A 19797-nucleotide genomic window follows, 5' to 3' on the forward strand; every position below is an offset into this window, starting at 1 on the left:
AAGAGAATACCTTGACTTTTCTAAAATCACCAATATCGTGTGCAAGAAGAATGGAGAGCAATTTAAGGAGTAGCCAAGGGTATTTTGTATTTGGGGTATGCAACAAAATGGCCATCTTCCAAAACCAAAGCAATCAGTTCAAATCATGCATTTTGTAAATTTAAGGTTATGCGTGATACGCATCCATGCTATTCTCCTCTCCCCTTGCTTTTTCATACATTTTCCGTCAACTCTTCCATTAGCCATGCCTTTCATGAAGGTGGGTAGTTTTCTGTACATACTGTTTAGTTGATGTAGTCACAACAAAGCTGGCATAGATATACCAGCTGTCATAAATAAGCAACAGTTGATAAAGGACAGAACAAAAATACTGCATGATCTTAAAAATAAAGATCAAGAAAAGCAGGGAGCCACTTAAAACTAATACTTAATCCACCCAACATTCATGATAAAGTCCCCAATTAAAATTCTTAGGCTGGAACATAGAGACCAGCACCTACATCATAACCAGTTGGCTCCGGCAGCTTAAGAATGGAGAACCCTTTAATAAAAACAAGAAAAACTGGAATAAATGCATGAAGATGGTTTCACTTTAATGAAATACACTCTGTGCCACTCAAAGTGCATTAATTGAAGATACTTGATACCAAAAACTTTGGTATTTTGACAGTCATAATGAATTTTCGATTACATTGAATGTCTTTGTTTTTTTTCTAACTAATATGAGTGCACCTCATGTTTTTAACTATGCAAAGCACTTTGTGGTTTCCAATGAGCACATTTGTTTTACATGTCAGTGACCAGCCTAGTGATATGAGAAGTAAACACTTCAGATTTCCAGAAACCGTACTCTCCTTTTATGTTTTGTGATGCTTTATCTGAAACTAAAGACTTAGTATACCTGTTAAGAATGTGGCTAATTCACCTTTCCTTTGGAGAACGACTCTAAAAATTTGCCACTGGGATCTATACATTGCACACCTTGTGTGATGTGTGGTTGGAATGATCTGTCCTTGTTAGGTTCTGTGTGGGTAGTGTTTCCCGTTGTGCGTGATGACCTCTGCGGTGCAGTTACCATTTTATGGGATGCAACGCTTAGCAATGTGATGGATGTAGAAGAATAGGAGCAAGTGCGCAGTTTATGGTTTTCAGTAAGCTGGCAGCTTTGCACTGATCTGCACGTCCCTAATGGAATTTCTTATTATCATAGTGCACTGAGCCTGGTTGCCACACTGGGTTGTCCTTTATGAGCTAATTTATTTAAAGTTTATAGTCTTGAGCCGGCATAGATTAGACGGAGACATGGATCAGAGGTCTGCTGGGATAGACTTTGTTACTATCATACCATATCTGCTTGCCATTGTGATAATGTCAAAAGCGGTCCAAGTGTGTAGCTGACTGCGACCTCCACTGGTGGGATAAATTAAATCCCTCCGTTGACCTGCGGCATGTGGCAGATCTCTTTAGGTTTTTTCATGTCTGTACAGTTGGTGATGGGTGTCTTTTTTGCTGTAGAAATGTAGAGCGCTGGACGATGGACATGACTTTTAGCAATCTTGCCTTGAAAGTTTGTCAAGCAGTATCAGGAAATTATACAGTGGGTATGAGCTATAAACGATTGTGCAACTGCTGAGTGTTATGTAACTAGTATTAGCATGAGGCAGGAGGGTTTTTACATTGTTTTGTGTTCTAGTTGCTCTTATATAGCACTTATTATCCGTGAAGAGGTATTGTAGCACTTTACACCCGGCACATTTTTGGTCATTGGGATTAGTCATTTCCTTTTAAAGTAACCATGCATTTACTCCAGATTCTATATGGTAGATTACATTATTAGGCGTTAGACATGATCCTTAGTGGGAGAGAGGGAATGCATGCATTGGTTAGCAGCATTAATAGTTGAGCTACAGGAGATTAGGTATTAATAGTTTGCAGGGGTGTGACGTTTAAGGTGAAATTGTGATCTTTGAAACAAAGTGTAGGCAATTGTGCAGTGGTGCAATATAGCAGTAGGGATTAAGGTGATCATGTATGAGAGGTAGAGTAGGCTATGCTCAGAGAGGACACATGCAGAGGAAGGAGAGGGTCATTCAAAGGAAAAGGGGAGTCGAGATGTGGAAGCTTTCAGTCAAATTAAGTTTTCTTGTAGGGCTTTTAGGAATATTGTGGAGGATTTCTGAGTCTGCATACAAACCTGTAGAAAGAAATGACATTATTTGCATTTGTTGCAGTTTCATTGTTGACAATAAGAGCACCTGAGCGCACACCACACCACAGAATCTCTATTACAATACTTCATACTTTAAATAAATGTACACTATATCTAGCAAAAATGTCTTTTGCTTAAGGTTGTCTGTGTGCTTTTATTGTGTGGTGTTCCCCTTCGATTTTTCCCCATCTGCGTTTGCCGGCTGCAGAACTCTGTGCACTTTATCCCTACTAACCAGTAGTGAAGTGCATACGCTCTCCCTTTTAACATGGTCGAATTGCCATACTCCTAATTGGTATATTTGGTATATTTAACTTGCCTTGATAAAATTAACGCAACTTTGTGTACCCAGATATGAAATAAGATTTTGTAGCGATTGGCTAGTGAAACAGCAACTTATTAGAATTGCTGTGGCCCAACCAGGTCTTACACAGGAAAACCTTATCCTTGAAGAGAGAACTTTTCTCCCCCAACGAGACTGTGCAGCAATATAGGGCCTTATGAGATTATGTGAAATAGTATGGAATACACGATGTAATGTATTTTGAGCCTTTAATTTCCAATAAATTTAAATCTTTGAAATTGCTGTTTGTTGTTCTGCAGCGTTTTAGTAGCTTGTTGACAACATTACTATTTCTTAGTAAAACCTCACAGTAAATTTTGCTCCTTTAACTGTGGCACCAACACCTCTTTTAATAAACACTTGGTTTGAGAGTGTGGTTAAAAAAAGAGGAGTTTTCCAGGCATCTGCCACAAAACCGAGAGTTCTCATCACACTCTGCTACTGACTTCCAGAGCTCCTACATGTTGATTGACGCTTATACCTATCCTTCAACAAATACAGATATGAAAGAATGGTGTAGAGGCACGTGGTGAAGTCAGGTGTACCTTACATTTGTTAACGACTTCTATTGAGTTGACCTTGCCAACATGAGGCCCATACGCTAAGAGCTTAGAAGCCTAAACTATACACCTTAAAGCTCATTACGTGACCGCATAATATAGCGCAGTTCTGTTTCAAGTTGGAACTTGAGAGCAGGGGATCATAGCAAATAAAAGCATATGATATGTAGAATTATAGAAGGGTAACAGTGAGTGGCAGTGATGTTTTTCACTGAGGTGTTCTGAGTAACATCAAATAGCCAACAAGAGTAAAGCTTGAGTTGTCTATGATGCCACTCAGAACTGACGCTGTCAGAGAGCCCGGTTAAAGTAGCTCGGAATTCCTTTAAAATGTACCAACGATCAAGAAAAATACAAACAAAAGTTGTTTCCCACTGTTACTTTTTACGATCTGGTATTCTTTTAAATTCAAAATGTACAAATTCCTCTGGGGTCACAGCCAGAATTATAACAGGTTGGCTCCTTCTGGCAGTGGTAGCTTTTGTTTGTGTCATATTATAAAAGTAAATAAGTGGCACAAAGTGCAGGCTAGTGATAGAGTTCTTTTTCATCCCGTGTCAGATTGTGTGTCATATAAATTAAAAGGAGCTGCTGTGTGCCAAAAAATAAAAATGAGCTGCAATTCAGTTCAGTAGTTTATCGGTTTGCTTCTAGATTATAGAAACAGTTCTAACTTGACTGTAGCTGATCCCATCATCTCCTTCCATCCCTGGCACGGACATAAAGGCAACAGTTCAAGAACACTGCGTTCACATCATTTTGTAAACTGGTCAAAAATAATTAGCGGTATAGGATGTGTAGCCAACATCCGGTTTAAAGGACATGTGGAACATTACATATGTTAACTTTTAGGCAAAAAATAACTTTAAAACATAAGGCATTCGAATGAAACAAAATAAAGCTCATTTGTTGGTTATTCATCTTACCTTCAGCAGCAGCAAGCACCATGTGGGGTGCCTTGTAATGAAGGTTAATGTACTCCTCAAGATATGCCTGTGTTAAAGTTCCACAAAAATGTTGGCACTTTTTTAACCATACATTTAATTGTTTTTTGCCACTATGCAATTGTACTGGATTTAATTATCAGTGTTTCAGTATGGCGGATTGCGAATGGTATGTAAACATAATGTTGTGGCCCTTGTGCATGTATGTGTGCATGCGCGCACCACAGCGGATGCTGATATGAAAGGAGTACTGACTGTCTAACCCCTACTAGAAGTTCTGTCTCACACACACATGTACTCATTACATTGATGGGTACATATGCGCAGTACAGCTGAGACCCTATTTTGTTGTATACTGGGGTCAAAAAGGTCGGTCAGTGGGGTTCCGTAGCTATGCCACTGTGCTTAGCAGATGAGTGTAGACATGTGCAGAGCAAGATTGGCGGGAGATTTGCCATCTGCAATCTGCTATGACGTATGCATAGGTTGACCATATTTCGAGAAGCACAAGCCAGGCATAAAGTAGAACATAAGCCTTTAGTCTTACTTCTATGTCTTATGTGTCCTAGTTTTTGCGTAGTCTTGTAAGTGTGTGTGTGTGTGTTGCTAATAGTTTTGGCTCTGTTGGACGAGTCTCCACAAAACTTTCCAAAAAAAGTGCTTTTTTGTGCTTAGTTTGTGCATAGAATGTTTCAGGGTGATTCGTCTAGCGGGGCCGACAAAAAAGATGGAGGGTGGTCCCAAATCAAAATATCCTTATGCATTTTCCATATATTTCTTTAAGAAGTGCTACTTTAAAAACTTCCCAACTGAATTACATCAAATTTGGCAGGAAGCTAGATTTTGGTCCACAGATTGTGATTTTGTGTAAATCTGTTCAGTACCTTTTGAGAAATAAAATTTTAAAATAATTGTGTAACTGGACATTTGGGTTCGAGAGACTCCGGGAGTGCCAGTTTAAAAACAGAGCATCTGATTAGCCTACTATGTATTTAAATTTTTTCCATTGGGCCATGTCTCTCCAGCGGGAGTCGCACTCCTGCAGGAGCAAGCACTATGATTGGCTGCCAGCATCATGAGAAAAATGTTGCTGCCAGCAATTACAGGATTCCCCTAGCAGAGCTAACTATAATTTGCGTCCCCGCCATGCACTGCTTGTGACCTTACATATTACATCACTCATGGAATGTTCTATTACATTATTTAAGACGTTGCTGACATTTCAAACAACATAATTGATGGCGACGTCCAAGCTTCTTCTGTACACATTACTAGTGTGACATTGGAGGCCTGAAAGTACGTGCAAAGTAACTCAGAATAATATGAAGCATCATTAATGCCATCACAGATATAACTCCTTAGGTGGAGCAAGAATGGGTTATGCACTTCCCGGTAGCCTAGTTCACATTTAAAATCCATCACAGAATATAGGGAAAAACCCTCATTGCACATAGTGTTGAATATGTATACAGCAGTTCAGAGTAAGCCAAGTTCCTCAAGATACTAAACGTCTGTTCCAAAATGAATGCTCTACCTCGGGCAGCTTCAATCTATATCACACACTTCACAGTCGCCAAACCGACTTTGAATAATTAAATTGATATGATTAGGAAAGTGGTAACCGTAAACAAAGTTTACTCTATGGAGAGAGTTTATTCTATACCACAATGGTTGCAGACAATGAAACTCTCAGGAGAAATACCCCACAGAGCAGTTAAAAAGTATATATTTAGACCAATGTACACCCCATGCAACACTTGTCAAAAAAGACACTATTAACTTAAAATACCCAATGTTTGAAGGTGCTAAAAATCTTACAACCTGCTGCATTCATACTGTGGTGAAACCGTTAAAGGTACCCCATCTTTTAAAGTTAAAGAAACACGTATATAGGTTAGTCCCTAGTGCACACAGCTTTCTGTGATATGTAGAAATTGTTATGCTATGATGATTCTAATAACTCAAGGCTGCTTACAATAGTTTGTATCTACTACATAGAATCTTTGCCCTATAGGAAATGTTTTCAGCAGCACCAAAAATTGTGTGGAGCATACTGGACACAAGTCGTCAACCGTCATCTATACACAGTTACTCTTCCGATCAAAGATTTTTAACCTGTTTGTACCGCTACACACCTATGGCGCATTAGAACCAGTTGTGTTTTGTTAACACTTACACCCATTGGCTGGAAACAAGCTGTACAAAATTAGGTGGAAAAGTAATATGGTATATACCCGCCACTATTTAAACTATAAAGTACATTAGGACACTCATTAGATGATGTCATCATTGATGTCATTTGAGATGTCATCAGTGATGCAGTAGAGCATGTCATGAGTGATGTGATATATGAAGTTATAAGCAGTACATGGAGGGAGCACAAGTTATTTTTAGCTCTGATAACTGGTGAATGTTTGTGATTTTTTTTTTTTCTTTTCAAAATATTAATGTTGGTACTGACATATTCACCTAACTATAACGTTACTTTATTTTTACGTGAAATATCTGTGTGTGTGTGTGTGTATATACATATGTATCTGTTGGGGACTCAAGGTGGATATATAAGCTTACACATTTTGAAGGCTATATTTACATAACCTTACCCATAGCAGGACCTCCACCCTGACGTTTCTTACCTGCAGTGCCTCCCCTGCTGCTGAAGCCGACTTTCTACTTCACAGCCATGAAAGAAATGCATAAATGACTTACTTTAGAGGTGCCTATGGAAATGGGAGCATAGATTTGAGTTCTGCTTTGCAGAACGGCTAAACGTTTGTCCCAAAATCTGGGACGTGTATTTAAAATTAAGAAGAAACTCAGGATGCAAGGAAAGTTCTCTAAAATAACGGTTCTGTCCGGGGAAATCCAAGGCACCTGGTCACCCTTCATATGCATCTTGGCTCTTTCTGAACCGTGTGCACATCACACAGCATCTCCCATGTCGACTGAACTACAACTAATAACCTATCAACTATCCACTTCTAAAATTTGAATCTCTCTGCTTTACAGCCTTACAAGGATGTGAAGGACAATATATATTCTACTTACAGTACATCCATTCCCATATGTACTTGTTTAGAGCCCCTGTTCTTGAACATGCATTTACTGGTAACTCCATCTGGAGCGATCTTCACAAAGGATTAGACTAGTATCTATTAACTAGTAGACCAATATAATCAATAATGACAGTTAACCAAAGAAATTTCCAATGTTAGCAAACCCTGGAAAACAGCCTCCATGTGCAGAAATACTGTATAGCAGTTGGACATGACAGAGAAAAGAAATATTCACAAAAGTTCCAGCTAGCAGTAAAACCTTGCAAGCTAGACCTACCATGGATCCTGCTGACTGGCACAGAAGCAGGCGGAGCTCGCCACGTTCGCACCAGGCATATGAGGAAGCTGAAGCTTTTCAGTCTGAAATAGATGAATGGACCTTTGGTGATCCTTAGCAGTTTTAAATCTAGAGCTGCATTCCGCTTTCCCTAGCAATTTCTTTAGCAGTCCAAGCACGAAGACAAAATTTCTTTTCCAGAATGATTTTCCTGAAAGTGTAAGACATTCAAAATGATTTTAGGTTCTGAGCATGGCTTTCTTTCCAAGTACTTCCAGAATGAGACACCGCTGTTAATGGCTGTGACATCAAACTGCTAGCACCTCGTGTGAGCCTGAAAGCTGGGGCAGCCAATTCATCTGTCATTGCTGAGAAGAAATATTCATTCCAGGAGAGACAGTGTGGCCGTCTTTGGTTTTTAGGCCTCTGGCCTGGGGGACAGTGTGAGCTCATGTCTGTAGTAGGGGTGCTCAGCAGTCACATCTTGTCCTCTCCTAGTCACAGAGCTCACTGAGCACGAACAATGCATGCTCTCGTGGGGCTTAAAGGTGGCTTCTAACTCAGTGATTTCTGACCCTATGAAGGTGGCTGAAGTGATTGAGTGAAGCTTTTCATCGGTCTTTCATCGCTTGTGGATCGACTAAGTAACCTATGATATTCCTTCCCCTCCACCCTAGTGGATTAGATGTGTTTGTTTTCACATGTGTTTTTCTATTTCTATTTCCATGTATATTATTATATTATTATCTGATATATATATGTATAACCATATATATATTTTTAGATCAACCTGGCCACCACATCGGCGGCTCAGCTGATCAGCCGCTCACAGAGTGTCAGCACTCCTAGCGCCACCACGCTGACACAGTCCATGCTGCTGGGCAGCACCACCTCACCTCCCCTCAACCAGTCCCAGGCCCAGATGTACCTGCGGGTAAGTCTGAACCAGAATTTGGGGTTTGGGGGGCACAAAACATACATGGATGCATGTATGTATGGACTGGTGTGCCCTCTGCAGATCTGCAATAGGAAGGACCACAGGCAGCTTGCTGCTGATTAAGCTTCGTGATAATGATCTGTGCATCCTTGTGGTCTGTAGATATTGAGAAACTTTTTACATTGTTGTTACCCGTTGCATGCCCTTGTAGGTCTTGGTTGTTGCTAGTAAATTGTGTGTTTTTGTTGACAGGCTGTACTGTGCTTCAGTCGCCCCTCTTTCGCCACTTTTTATTATAACACATGCTAGACCTTCTGTCGTACTGGGAAATCTAAATTGCTTCCTTAGAATTGTCCCTTATGGAGTGATTTATAATGCATTTGGTTTGTGTCCACCTCTTTTGTAATTTGCATTAGTTGTGTTGAACCAAAATACATGCAGTTAAACCCATGCATTGAGGGGAAAATCACAGTTAAATAATCCTCAGACCTGTTGGCAGAATCGCTTTCCTCTATTAGTTCATTGTAACATCCAGTCCCTAAGACACAAAGTTGTGATTTCTCATCAGCAACACTGTTCATTGGTACTAATTGGATTTGACCTTTGCTCTGTAGTAATAAATGTGTGAGCGCATGCTATTGATACACTTGCTGTGAATAACCTGTTATTTGGCCACCTATATTTTCACTGGAAGGGTACTAATATATTCATTTAGCCCTTGCCAGAAGGTTGGGAAGTTCAACTCTCATGTGGGAACTCAAGCGTATACATAAGTATACACTTAGAAACATACATCACTAAGGATGCTTTCCTTGCCATCCCACAAAATTAAACTGAGAGCTGTGTCTTGCTGAGCAGGGGAAACAGTCAGTGTTGGGATACTCCCAACTTAATACCATACTATGAGGTGGATAGTTATGATGGAAAACTACTATTACATTATAAGGTATTCAGTTTCCAAACAAGCTTGAGGCATGCATTGCAAAACATAAATAAGGGAAGCTGACTGCAGTACTCAGAAAATTAGAAAATTCTTGATTTCTAAAGTCCTACACCACTCCCATCCCCTGCCCCTCCTGCCCCAGCACCCCTTCACTTCCCCAAAAAACCTCTACTATTCTTGCATCGAAGGGATAGGTCTAACTGCAAAGCAAACACCACCTAATTGTTTTTCTGTAAGGTCCCCTGACCCTTTGAAGACCTTTGGCCCTCAGATTGGGATGCCCTGGCTCTGACTTCAGCTTATCACACAGATTTGTGTTTTTATTGACCTGGAGTTTTAAAGCCTAAAGTAAATATTCCAAGGCATCTTGTCTCTTTCTGCTGTCTATTTAATTGCACAACATTAACACAACTCCAGATTCAAGGCTTCAGATATCTGTCCCATGGAAGTTACATTTGCTTGGTTTAATTGCCAGTATTGCTCCGAGTTGTCTTAATGTGATCTGTGCACATAGGTGGACCGGACAGAGTATTTTTTCAGAAGATTTGTTGAAATGAGATGCTGACCATATCTGTAGCCAAGGCCTCGACATCTGTTGATTGTACTTTGTTTTCTTGTGTCCTCCACAGCAACCGCAACTGGGGAACATCTTGGTCAACCGGAACCTGAGCCGCAGTGTACCCCTCACCTCCCAGCTCATCCTGATGCCCAACGGAGCCGTGGCCACAGTCCAGCAGGAAGTGTCACCTAATCAGTCTCCTGGTGTCTTGTCTGATGCAGACCAGGTTAGTCACCGTCTCACTTCCTCTGTCTACTTGATCATGTCCCTGTAACATCCATTGAGACCTGTCTACCTATCATTTCTCAGTTGTACGATATCATCTATTTCCCCATGTGGTGTGACACTTTCTGCATATTCTCACCCATTCAGGTTCAGAACTTGGCAGTCCGAAACCAGCAGACTACGGCTAGCAGTACTCATCAGCAGAGCAGTGCACAAAAATCAGCACTTGCTGGAAACCTGCAGTCATCGACAGCTCAGGCCCAAAACATCAGCCTGGCCGTGAGCCAGGCATCTGCTGCGGGGCAGTCCCTGAACCTGAGCCAGGCAGCACTGGCAGCAGGAGGTGGCAGTAGCAGTGGTGCTTCTGGGACTACAGTGGCTGCTCAGGGCACAATGTCTGGAGCCTGCCAGGTGAAAGGAACAGGGGTGGTGCAGCCTTTACCAGCTTCTCAGGCTGCAACCGTGAGTCAGGGCAGCCAGACTGAGACAGAGGTCAAGAAGATGGACCCTGATGGCATGCAGACCGTGGGCATGAACCTTACCCGGAGCAGCACTCCAGCTCCCAGTCAGACCCTAATCAGCTCTGGTAATAATTTTCAGACCTCACTCTTTTACAAGGCTATTGAGCCTTTCTCACCAGAACATGGTAGAGCCAGAGACATCTTTCTTCACTGTGCTTTGCCTTTTTATTAAGCTTTTGTGATTATGCACTTGAATGTTTTAAACTCATTGCCACACTAATACCAGTATTCCAGGGTGTGCCACTGATAGGGCAGTTATAACCACAGGATACTACTTGCCTGAATTACACAGATGTTATGCCTGCACATTGAAACATATTGGTCACTCTCTAGTTTTTCCAATGCTCCTTCTGGCAGTCCTCTTCATGTCTCCTGGCAATCTGTCTCTTTGCTCCTACTCATCACAACTCTTTTAGCCTGCTTTTCCTCTGCCTATTTTTCCCCTGGTTTGATAAATTTGAAATCTGACAGATTAATTGCACATCAAATACACCCTACCGCACCCATAGATTACACTTCCAAATAAAGGAATTGGCTTTGCATCAATGCATTTGTGTAATAAGTAGCACCTTCTTCTAGTTGGAGAGAGTACCTCAAAGCTCAGATTAGTGTCATCTTCTTAAAGCAGTGCCACCTTAAGCATAAAATGTATTATCCAGCCATCAATGCCGCTCAGTGGTAATCTTCTTAAGTCAGTTGTAGCCTTAGACTGCCATGTTCAAATAGTGTTCATGTCTTGTTCACCCCAACCTACCTAAAGTCTATCACTTTATTCTCCAAATTTCAGACAGAGGCCCACTTTGCGTCATTGCATGCACATAGATGTTTATAGTGAAATTTTAGGAAGCCTTTTCATTCTTGACTGACAACCTGTTATTTTTCATTAGTCTTTCTCATTGGTCTGTCATGCACTGCCATTCATGAAATTATTCAGAGACTCCTCACCCTGCCAACTCCAACCACAATCTATACATCACAGCAACACTTGTGTTCATTTCCCTTTTACTGTCTACAATAGGCTCTTGTGACGTGGGTTCCACCCGCAAGCACCCTCTGAATCGCATGTGACCTCCCTTTGCCTCTCACTCCTTCCTACTCATGCTACTGATGTAGTGCTGGATTTTGCTTTATTGGCTGAACAGTGGGAGAGGTTGCATTTTTGATGCACTTAGTCCTTGCTATTCGTTAAATGCTCCTGTAAGGTATTTTTCTGAACCTCCGTTGTGGTCTTCCCTTTGTAATTCTGCTGCCTACACCAAAGGCACTGTTCAGTTATGCTCTGCTTTTAAGCGAGGTAAAATGGGCTGTATGTGTGCAGCATTTCCTCACATCGTGGCATATACCCTCTAACATACAGTTTGTCTTTTGCGCAGCAACCTACACGCAGATCCAGCCGCACTCTCTGATTCAGCAGCAGCAGCAGATCCACTTACAGCAGAAGCAGGTCGTGATCCAGCAGCAGATCGCTATCCACCAGCAACAATTCCAGCACCGACAGTCACAGCTGCTGCACACTGCCACCCATCTGCAGTTGGCCCAGCAGCATCAGGGGCCAGCACAGCAACAGCCGCAGCAGCAGGCCCAGACCTTGGTCGTGCAGCCAATGATTCAATCACAGCCAGCTTCACTTCAGCTACAAGCTGCGTCTGAGGGACCAACGCCAACTGTCAAGACCCCAGTGCCCATCCAGCCCAAGCAGCCTAGCAAAGCACTTCAGCCCCCTCTTGGCCCCAAGATGACACCACAGCCCCACATCCCTGTGCAGGTTGTGGGTAGCCGGCAGCAGGGGCCCGGACAGGCTCAGGCTTTGGGCCTGACCCAGGTCACAATGGGGGCGGTGCTAGCCCAACAGGGTGGTGGGCACTTTGCCAGTCATGCCCCTTCTCACAGCCCACTACAGCAGCTGCCTCCGCATTCATCTGCTGCTTCTGCTGGGCAAGCTCTGACTATGACGGTGGCTCCTGCTGTCCAGGAACCAACCCAAGCAGCTGGGGTCAACTTGGTGCAAATGCAAGGGACCATCTCAACTGCACAAGTAGCAAGGAACGCAGCACAGGTTTCAGCAGTGCCTCAGACAAATTCCGTCAATACTATGACCAACAATTACATCCTTCCTGGGCACCTAACGGTAAGCTGAGGGGACGGGGATGCAAGGTTCTCTACGTGGCTTTTATCCCCTCTTGTTAAATGTGCTACTTCTGTCATTCCTTACTGTATAAACTTGGAGGTTCTCACTATTATCCGGAAATTGAGTGAAGTTTCATTCTCCATAACTGTTTCATACTGCAAAGGATTTTAGTTTTTATCATGCTGTATAATACACCCTTATGTAACCTGTCCTATTGTCCATACAAACACCCTCCTAAAACAAGTTAGAGGAACCACATCATTTATTGGAATTTAAGCACCCTTACCATCGCTACACTTAGCCCAAATAGTTCTTATACTTTGAATACATATCCGGTTGAAAAGTCCAATCTCTAAACAGTTTAGATGATTTGTTAGTAGTATATGGCGGCTTTGTATTTAGTGTGAAAAAAACATCCTGTTCATTTTCTTTAGAGGGTTTTATTTGGTATTTTAAGGTATTTCATTGTTTTGTTTCTTAATTTCAAATTTTGCGGCATGAAATCTCTGTTCTTAACCCTTTTTAGGGTCGAGCCTGCGTCGCATGCGTATCGCAGCGAGACCCTTTAGGTATTAGAAAAGGGCTCAGAGCCCTGTCGACGTCACATCACTGTTTTTCATTGGTTCGTGGGCTTGCCTATTTAAATCTGCTTGCTTTCATTAGTCAAAGGCATGCATAGGTCATGCCTTTTCCGGTGGCTAGCCCTCCTCGAGCGCATCGACCAAGTACAGAAAACATGCAAGGCTCGCTGTTTTCTGTCCGGGTCGTGGACTACTTTTTCTCCATTTTCCTAGCGCGATTTCGCTTGGCAGAAGCCGAGCGCTTTACACATTTAATTGCACCTTTTCGGGTTACGTACATAAATGCACTTTTGCCGATAGGTGAAAAGTCGGGTTAGGAGTTTACAGCGCTATCAGCTCAAACATGAGCAAACGCGAGACCCGTTGCATTGCAAATGCTTGTTTACTTTGATTTCACTTTGAGGCCGTTATATTTATTTCCACTTTTTGGCCTTGTAGCCGTTATTCGCCATTGGCTATAATCTTTTTAGGGCTTGATTCCATGTGTTATGTCACAGACAGGAGCCCCTTTAAGTCCTTTTGTCGCTATCATGTGAAGAATGTGTTTTCAGAGAGCCTCAGTATGCATCTCTCTCCTCAGGGGCCGCAGTTAGGAAAAGAGAACTTACAGATTGCCACTTGAATGATTAGGGGTGCCAATTGAATTGGAACTCGGTACCAAGTGCTAAGACATACAAACTTGGAGACCAGGCTTAACTGTCCATCTGGAACCAAGCTGTGCAATAGTGTCAGGCACCAAGGCATTTGGTGCCCCTATAATACACCTCCTCAGCACGGCGAATGTCTGCTACCACAGCCTTTAACTTTTTTGCTGCCTCTCAGTGACTTTCTTTCGACAGCCGCTGTTATGTTTTTTAAGATGTCAAGCTTTTCCACTTGCTCTCAGGTCTGTACTCTCACCTGTTACATTGTCTACCCTGACAACCTTAATGTCTTATGTTCAGGAGTTTTATTGGTATACTATTTGCTTTTATAAAGCCCAGCAGTCTACACCAAGATGGTTTCTTGGTGATATCTTTGTTGATCTATTTGGGGCTTGGGGGGTTACAGAAAGTCTAAGCTCAGAGTGACTTATAGTTTGAATACCAGGTGTAGGTGGCTTTTCTTATTGCAAATTAAACAGCAGTATGTCTGGTTTTAACCTACATCAGAGTTTTTTGAAATTACATTTGTACCTAGCCTCAGATTTTTACATTGGCGCCTCACTGGGGAAACATACAACCCAAAGGTTATTTGTCTAATTTGCAAAGCCATCTCTACAGCATTGGACTAGTGCATTTGCTCAAAAAATTGAATTTCTAGCAATGTAGTTGTATTTCTAGTTTACTACTGAAGATTCTTATGACACTCACATATTTTCATTTAGATTTTATTTTGCAGATGCTCCCTTGTACAGTTTAGTTTCATGGGAACAGCATGCTGCAAGTCCCTGAAGGTAGCTGCACATGGGTGAAGTGTTGAGGCCCTGTTCAGGTCTACCTCTGGATCTGCAAAAGATTGTCCTCCACACCATTGTGCTTTTGAAAATTGAAATGGAATAAAGGTGGAGAGGCTTGTTGTGGACTTCTGCAGGTTTGAAAGGAAGTGCTCACATTTTCAAATATTCCCTCGTAAGGAACACAGAACCACATACTGGAAAATCAGGTTTTCCAATTCTAATACCGGACTTTGTTAAAGGACACTTTAGTAGTCTTTTGATTTCTATTTGTTAAAAAAAATCAAAACAACTCCTATTATTAAGGATGTTGGGCAAGAAATGTTTAACACTATTCAACAAAATCTTATTTGACATTGTTATATCCTGTTCAATTGTGTGTTGATTATATATTATTTTAGCAATTTACTTATAACCCAAGAGTTAGTCAACCAAATCTGTGTGGTTTCTACTAGGATAAACATTTCTTTTGAAGGAACGTTCAACACTCATTTGATGGCTTCATTTTTTCAGTGCATCTATTTTCTAGCACATCGAAAGAGTCGGCCACTATCAAGGAGTAGGTTGAAACTGAGTTTTCTTGTTTGTACCCAGTATTTCATGATCGCAGCATGTGTGAATAGTTTGTAACAAGGTTTTAGTTTGTAGTGAGTTCAGCATTTGTCATGTGTTGAAACTTTATTAATTGGAACCATTTTTTTACATTATTATGCACTTGAATACTGCACTGCAAACATGTTTTTTTATTGTTTATTTATTTACATAAGGGCAGTCTCTCACTTTAGGGTCTTGTCGTTGCTCTCCTCTCAATCACAGTTTGTGTACATTGGGTCAAAGGAAGAAAATCTTATTTCTTGAGGATGAAAGCTATAAACACCTCTCCAAAGTGTTAAACTAATGCATGTAACGAAGCTATTTAAAGCACATAACTGTTGAGGACACATACACTGGATTGTTGTTGTTAATGGTGAGATAATTTGATCTTGACGACTCTGCTACGTTGCAGCAGAGGGACACGTGTATTGTGATCATTGACATTGTTTGACAGTAGCGATCATCGCTCTTCCTCTCCCATCTCGGAACTCCTTTAACAGGAGAGGATTTAGGCCTGTTAAATTTCATCCATACCCATCTTTTGATTTTCTATTCAAAAATTAATCTCACATTTAATTGTCTTTTCTTTCCCATCACCATGCAGGGGAAAATTACATCCTTGTCTATGAAGAGAAAGGCGGAGTCCGAGGAGGAGGAGAAGGAGGACAGGCCATCACCGCCAGCTCCTGTTCAGCCTATGGCAAAGGCAGCCACTCCAGCGCCCAGCCCTAGGCCCATAGAAGAGAAAAGCGTCCACCCTGGTGAGACAAAACCTACTCTTCATGGACACCATTTCCATCACTCTAGTGTAGTGTTTCCCAGACTATGGGTTGTGACCCAATTTTTGGTGGGTTGCAAGCCAATTTTTGAAGGGTCGTGAAAGTCAAAGCAATAAATAAAGATGCCTTTAAATTCTGTATTTATTATGCATGGAATTCTATAAACCCTGTACGTTCGTCTGTCTCAGTTTCCTTATAATCTATGACTTGTGATGAACCCAGTTGCCAATTATAAAGAAACCATGTCCGAACTTGACTATTATAAGTCATTATTGTCGAGTTCTGATGTCAAAATGCTTTTTGCCAGCAGCCAAGGTGAAAGGTAGGTTAGGTCACAGAGCATAATTGATACAGCTGTTTAGCAATGAAAACGGAACGCTGCTTTCCTTTCTTCTGCTCTTTTTCTAGTTAACAACAACAAGCAGCAAGAACATGTTGATTTGTAGCACTCCTTAGACAGTTGGAGAAAAGCTAGAATCTTTTTGCATGTTTCTACACATTCAGAGCTACTTACGTTTTTTTTTTAATTGACTTCTATTGAACGGTTTCTAATATCTGTTTGCAACACATATCTAACTTGTTTTTGATGTGTTTAATTTTGCACTAGAGGTTTTATTTTTATTCTTCATATTTGCAGACAGGCTCGCTCTTTCATATGAAAGACCTACGCACAGGTTTTAAATGGCTTATGGGAAAGGTGATTCTATAACAGGCTTCGATAAATAATAAAAAAGACCTGCAGGTGTAGTGACTTAAATATTCTACTATAATGCTCTTGAACCATAACCTGGTTTCAAATTATTTGATCCTGGGCAAATATTTTACTTCATTGAGCCACCATTTTCTTCTTTATCACATATGAGAGCACCTTCAAATATGCAAGTTCATCATGTCTGCTGTGCAAAAACACTTTGGTTTGATTTAATAGACTAAACATTTGCTCTTTATATAATACAAATACAGTCAAATATAGGATACAAATGACCTCTGACTTGCCTTTTAGTTCATTAACCACATTGTCATCAGGGCGGGGCAAGAATGTTTCTCAAATCATGTTTAAAATCTATCACTTTTAATAAATACATACCTGAAGTATGAAGTTGTAGCACACTTATTTGCAAACAGCAGATTTTCCATTGAAATGGCCACAACATTTCCCACTGACCTGTTTTTACTGAGAAAACTATATGGTGTACAATGTTTGGAAATCGAGTTTGTGTAAATATTTGTCATTTGCACATCACCAAGTAAAGTGTTATGATTTGTTTTGCTCCTATTTAAATCTCTGTTTTCATGACACTTCTGAATTACAAAAAAAATGGTCTTTAGTAATTCCTGAAACCTTTTGAAATACTTGTACTATTCATTTACAAGCTTTTTAAATGTTGTGTATTAGAAGAAAAAACCTGACATAGTACAGCCTTTTGTTTCACAATGATTGTCAGACAGCTCACTTGACAAAAACCTCTAACTGCATTAAGAGAAAGAAAAGTAAACACCATTTTCTGGGATAAGATAAGAAACAATTAGTAAAAAGACAAACTGACATTTGACCTCGATCTTTGAACAGACAGCAAATGTGTCAAGATATAAACAAGATTTAAATGCGTCTTTATTGCTCATTCACTTTCTGAATGAACAGAAAATCTGTTCCTTCCAGCTTAAGTTCACTTGTCAGAACGGCCGGTCGAGTAGGTGCTAAAAATAGCTTGACCTGATAAAATCTACTCGCTGACTTGCTATGGTGAGTCAGATTTTATCAGGTTGAGCTATTTTTGGGATCTACTCACCCTTTCTGGCGAGTTGACAAAGAACAGGTGCTCTGTTCAGTCAAAAAGTGAGGGAGGCCTTTAAATCTTGTTCTTGTCACATTTGCTCTGTGATCAGAGACGGAGGTCAAAAGTCAGTTTATCTTATGAATATTTTTCCTTCTGACTGAAGAGTTCCAGGATTTTGTCAGTTTGTTTCCTAACACACAACATTTAAATAGCTAAGTCAACTGTACAAACGTTTCAAAATATAATTCAGTAGTTGTAAAAGCCCATTGTTGGTATTTCTATGAGATGAAAAAATATTTTAATAGGATGAAAATAACTCGGAACACTACTTGGTGATGTACAAAGAATAAATGTTTTCTGAAACCGGATTTTCACAGTTTGTTAATACATTATATAGTTTTATCAGTAAAACTGCAAGTTAATGGAAAGGTTTTTGGACGTTTCTTGGAAATTTTCTGTCAGTAAATGACAGTGTGTGTTTACATCATGCTTTAGTAATTTAGGGCCATATGTAAGAACACATTTTCCCATAGACACAGAATGGGTAAAACCCTTTGTTACATCTGGCCCATATTTATTTTAAGTGAGTGTTTAAACATAAACCTAGAAACACTCCTTCACTGGTAGCAATGATTTTAGTAAACTAAGAGGCATGTAATGGTCATGTGTCCCCTATATGTGGGCTAGATTATTTTTATACATGGAGTAAACGTTTTGTCTATTTAATCAAACAAAGACGTTTTTTTGTTCAGCACAAATGCTGAGCTCACATATTCGAAGGTACACTGATATGTGAGAATGAAGAAAAAGGCGAATCTGTAAACTAAGTTATTTGCCTAGGATCACAAAATTTGAAACCCGTTTACGGGTCAAGTACATTACAGTTATGGTCGAGTAGATTATTCAACTTACTTGACCTGCAGGTTTAGTAACATTTTTATGTTTTTTTTTTTTTAGACCTGGCTGTGTAATCATGTATTAAATGGGGTAAGGTCCCCCTAGCCTATATGTTAGGGATATGCAAGTCACCTCAGAGTTCCATAAACTTATAAAGGAGTTTGGCATTTGGCCTTGTTCCTCTATATGGTTATGAAACTCCTCAGTGACGTGCAGTATCCTGATAATGTACATCAGGCAACACTTAGGCCCTCACTTCAACCTCAGAGGTCTTTTTTAAAGACCGCTGAGGTACCGCCGTGCTGAAGACCACCAGTGCAGGCAGTTTTCCGCGCAGCGTATTATAACTGCTGGCAGCCCTCCGTCCTTTTTCGGATGAAGAGCCGCCAGCAGCCATACTGGCGGTCGACGGGGAAGTGAAGGCTGCTCCACTGCCACGTCATCAGAACACCGCCCACCGAATCACGTCCCATGATTCGGCGTGGCGGTGTTCTGGTGATGGGGTGCTGGTGGCAGAGAAGCCCCCATGGATCCCGTTCCCTCCCGGAGGATCACCGGACCAGGTAAGGTGATCGTCCATTAGGGGAGGACGGTGGGGGAGGTGTTGTGTGTTGTGTGCATGCATAGGGTTGTGAGTGTGTAGAGGGGGTGTGTGAGTGCGTGTATGCATGCGGGGGGTGTTGTGTGTTTGGAAATGTGTACGTGTCTGTCTGTATGTCTCTGTGAGTATGTGTGCGTGTATGTATGTATGTGTGTGTGTGACTCTGTGTCTGGAATGTTTGTTAGTATGTGTGTGGGTATGTGTGGTGCTAGTGTCTGTGTGCGTGTAGGGGTGTGTGTCGATGTTGGGGGGGGTGGGGAGTGGGGGTCCTTCCACCTTTGGGGGGTGGTAGGCGGGTCGGGTGTGGGGGGAGGACTCCAGGGGTGTGGGAGGGGGGTTGGAGACCCCTATCAGTGCCAGAGAAGGAATTCCCTGGCACTGATAGTGCCTACCGCCATGGATTTCGTGGCGGTACAAAACCCCATGAAAT

The 19797-nt window shown here is 41.3% G+C and overlaps 1 protein-coding gene across 2 annotated transcripts in view; it reads left to right on the forward strand.

Annotated features, from left to right (window-relative positions):
- PHC1 (polyhomeotic homolog 1) overlaps positions 1–19797 on the forward strand; it is a 57627-nt gene that overhangs the window by 17300 nt on the left and 20530 nt on the right. The window contains exons 5-9 of one of the 2 annotated variants that reach the window (XM_069242957.1): positions 8174–8323; positions 9899–10054; positions 10201–10639; positions 11948–12702; positions 15917–16073. In XM_069242957.1, coding sequence (XP_069099058.1) covers positions 8174–8323; positions 9899–10054; positions 10201–10639; positions 11948–12702; positions 15917–16073 — 1657 coding nt within the window. The remainder of the gene's footprint in view (positions 1–8173; positions 8324–9898; positions 10055–10200; positions 10640–11947; positions 12703–15916; positions 16074–19797) is intronic. The other variant, XM_069242958.1, reaches the window with a different exon arrangement.

This window comes from Pleurodeles waltl, chromosome 7 (assembly GCF_031143425.1).
Source record: "Pleurodeles waltl isolate 20211129_DDA chromosome 7, aPleWal1.hap1.20221129, whole genome shotgun sequence".
Taxonomy (NCBI): domain Eukaryota; kingdom Metazoa; phylum Chordata; class Amphibia; order Caudata; family Salamandridae; genus Pleurodeles; species Pleurodeles waltl.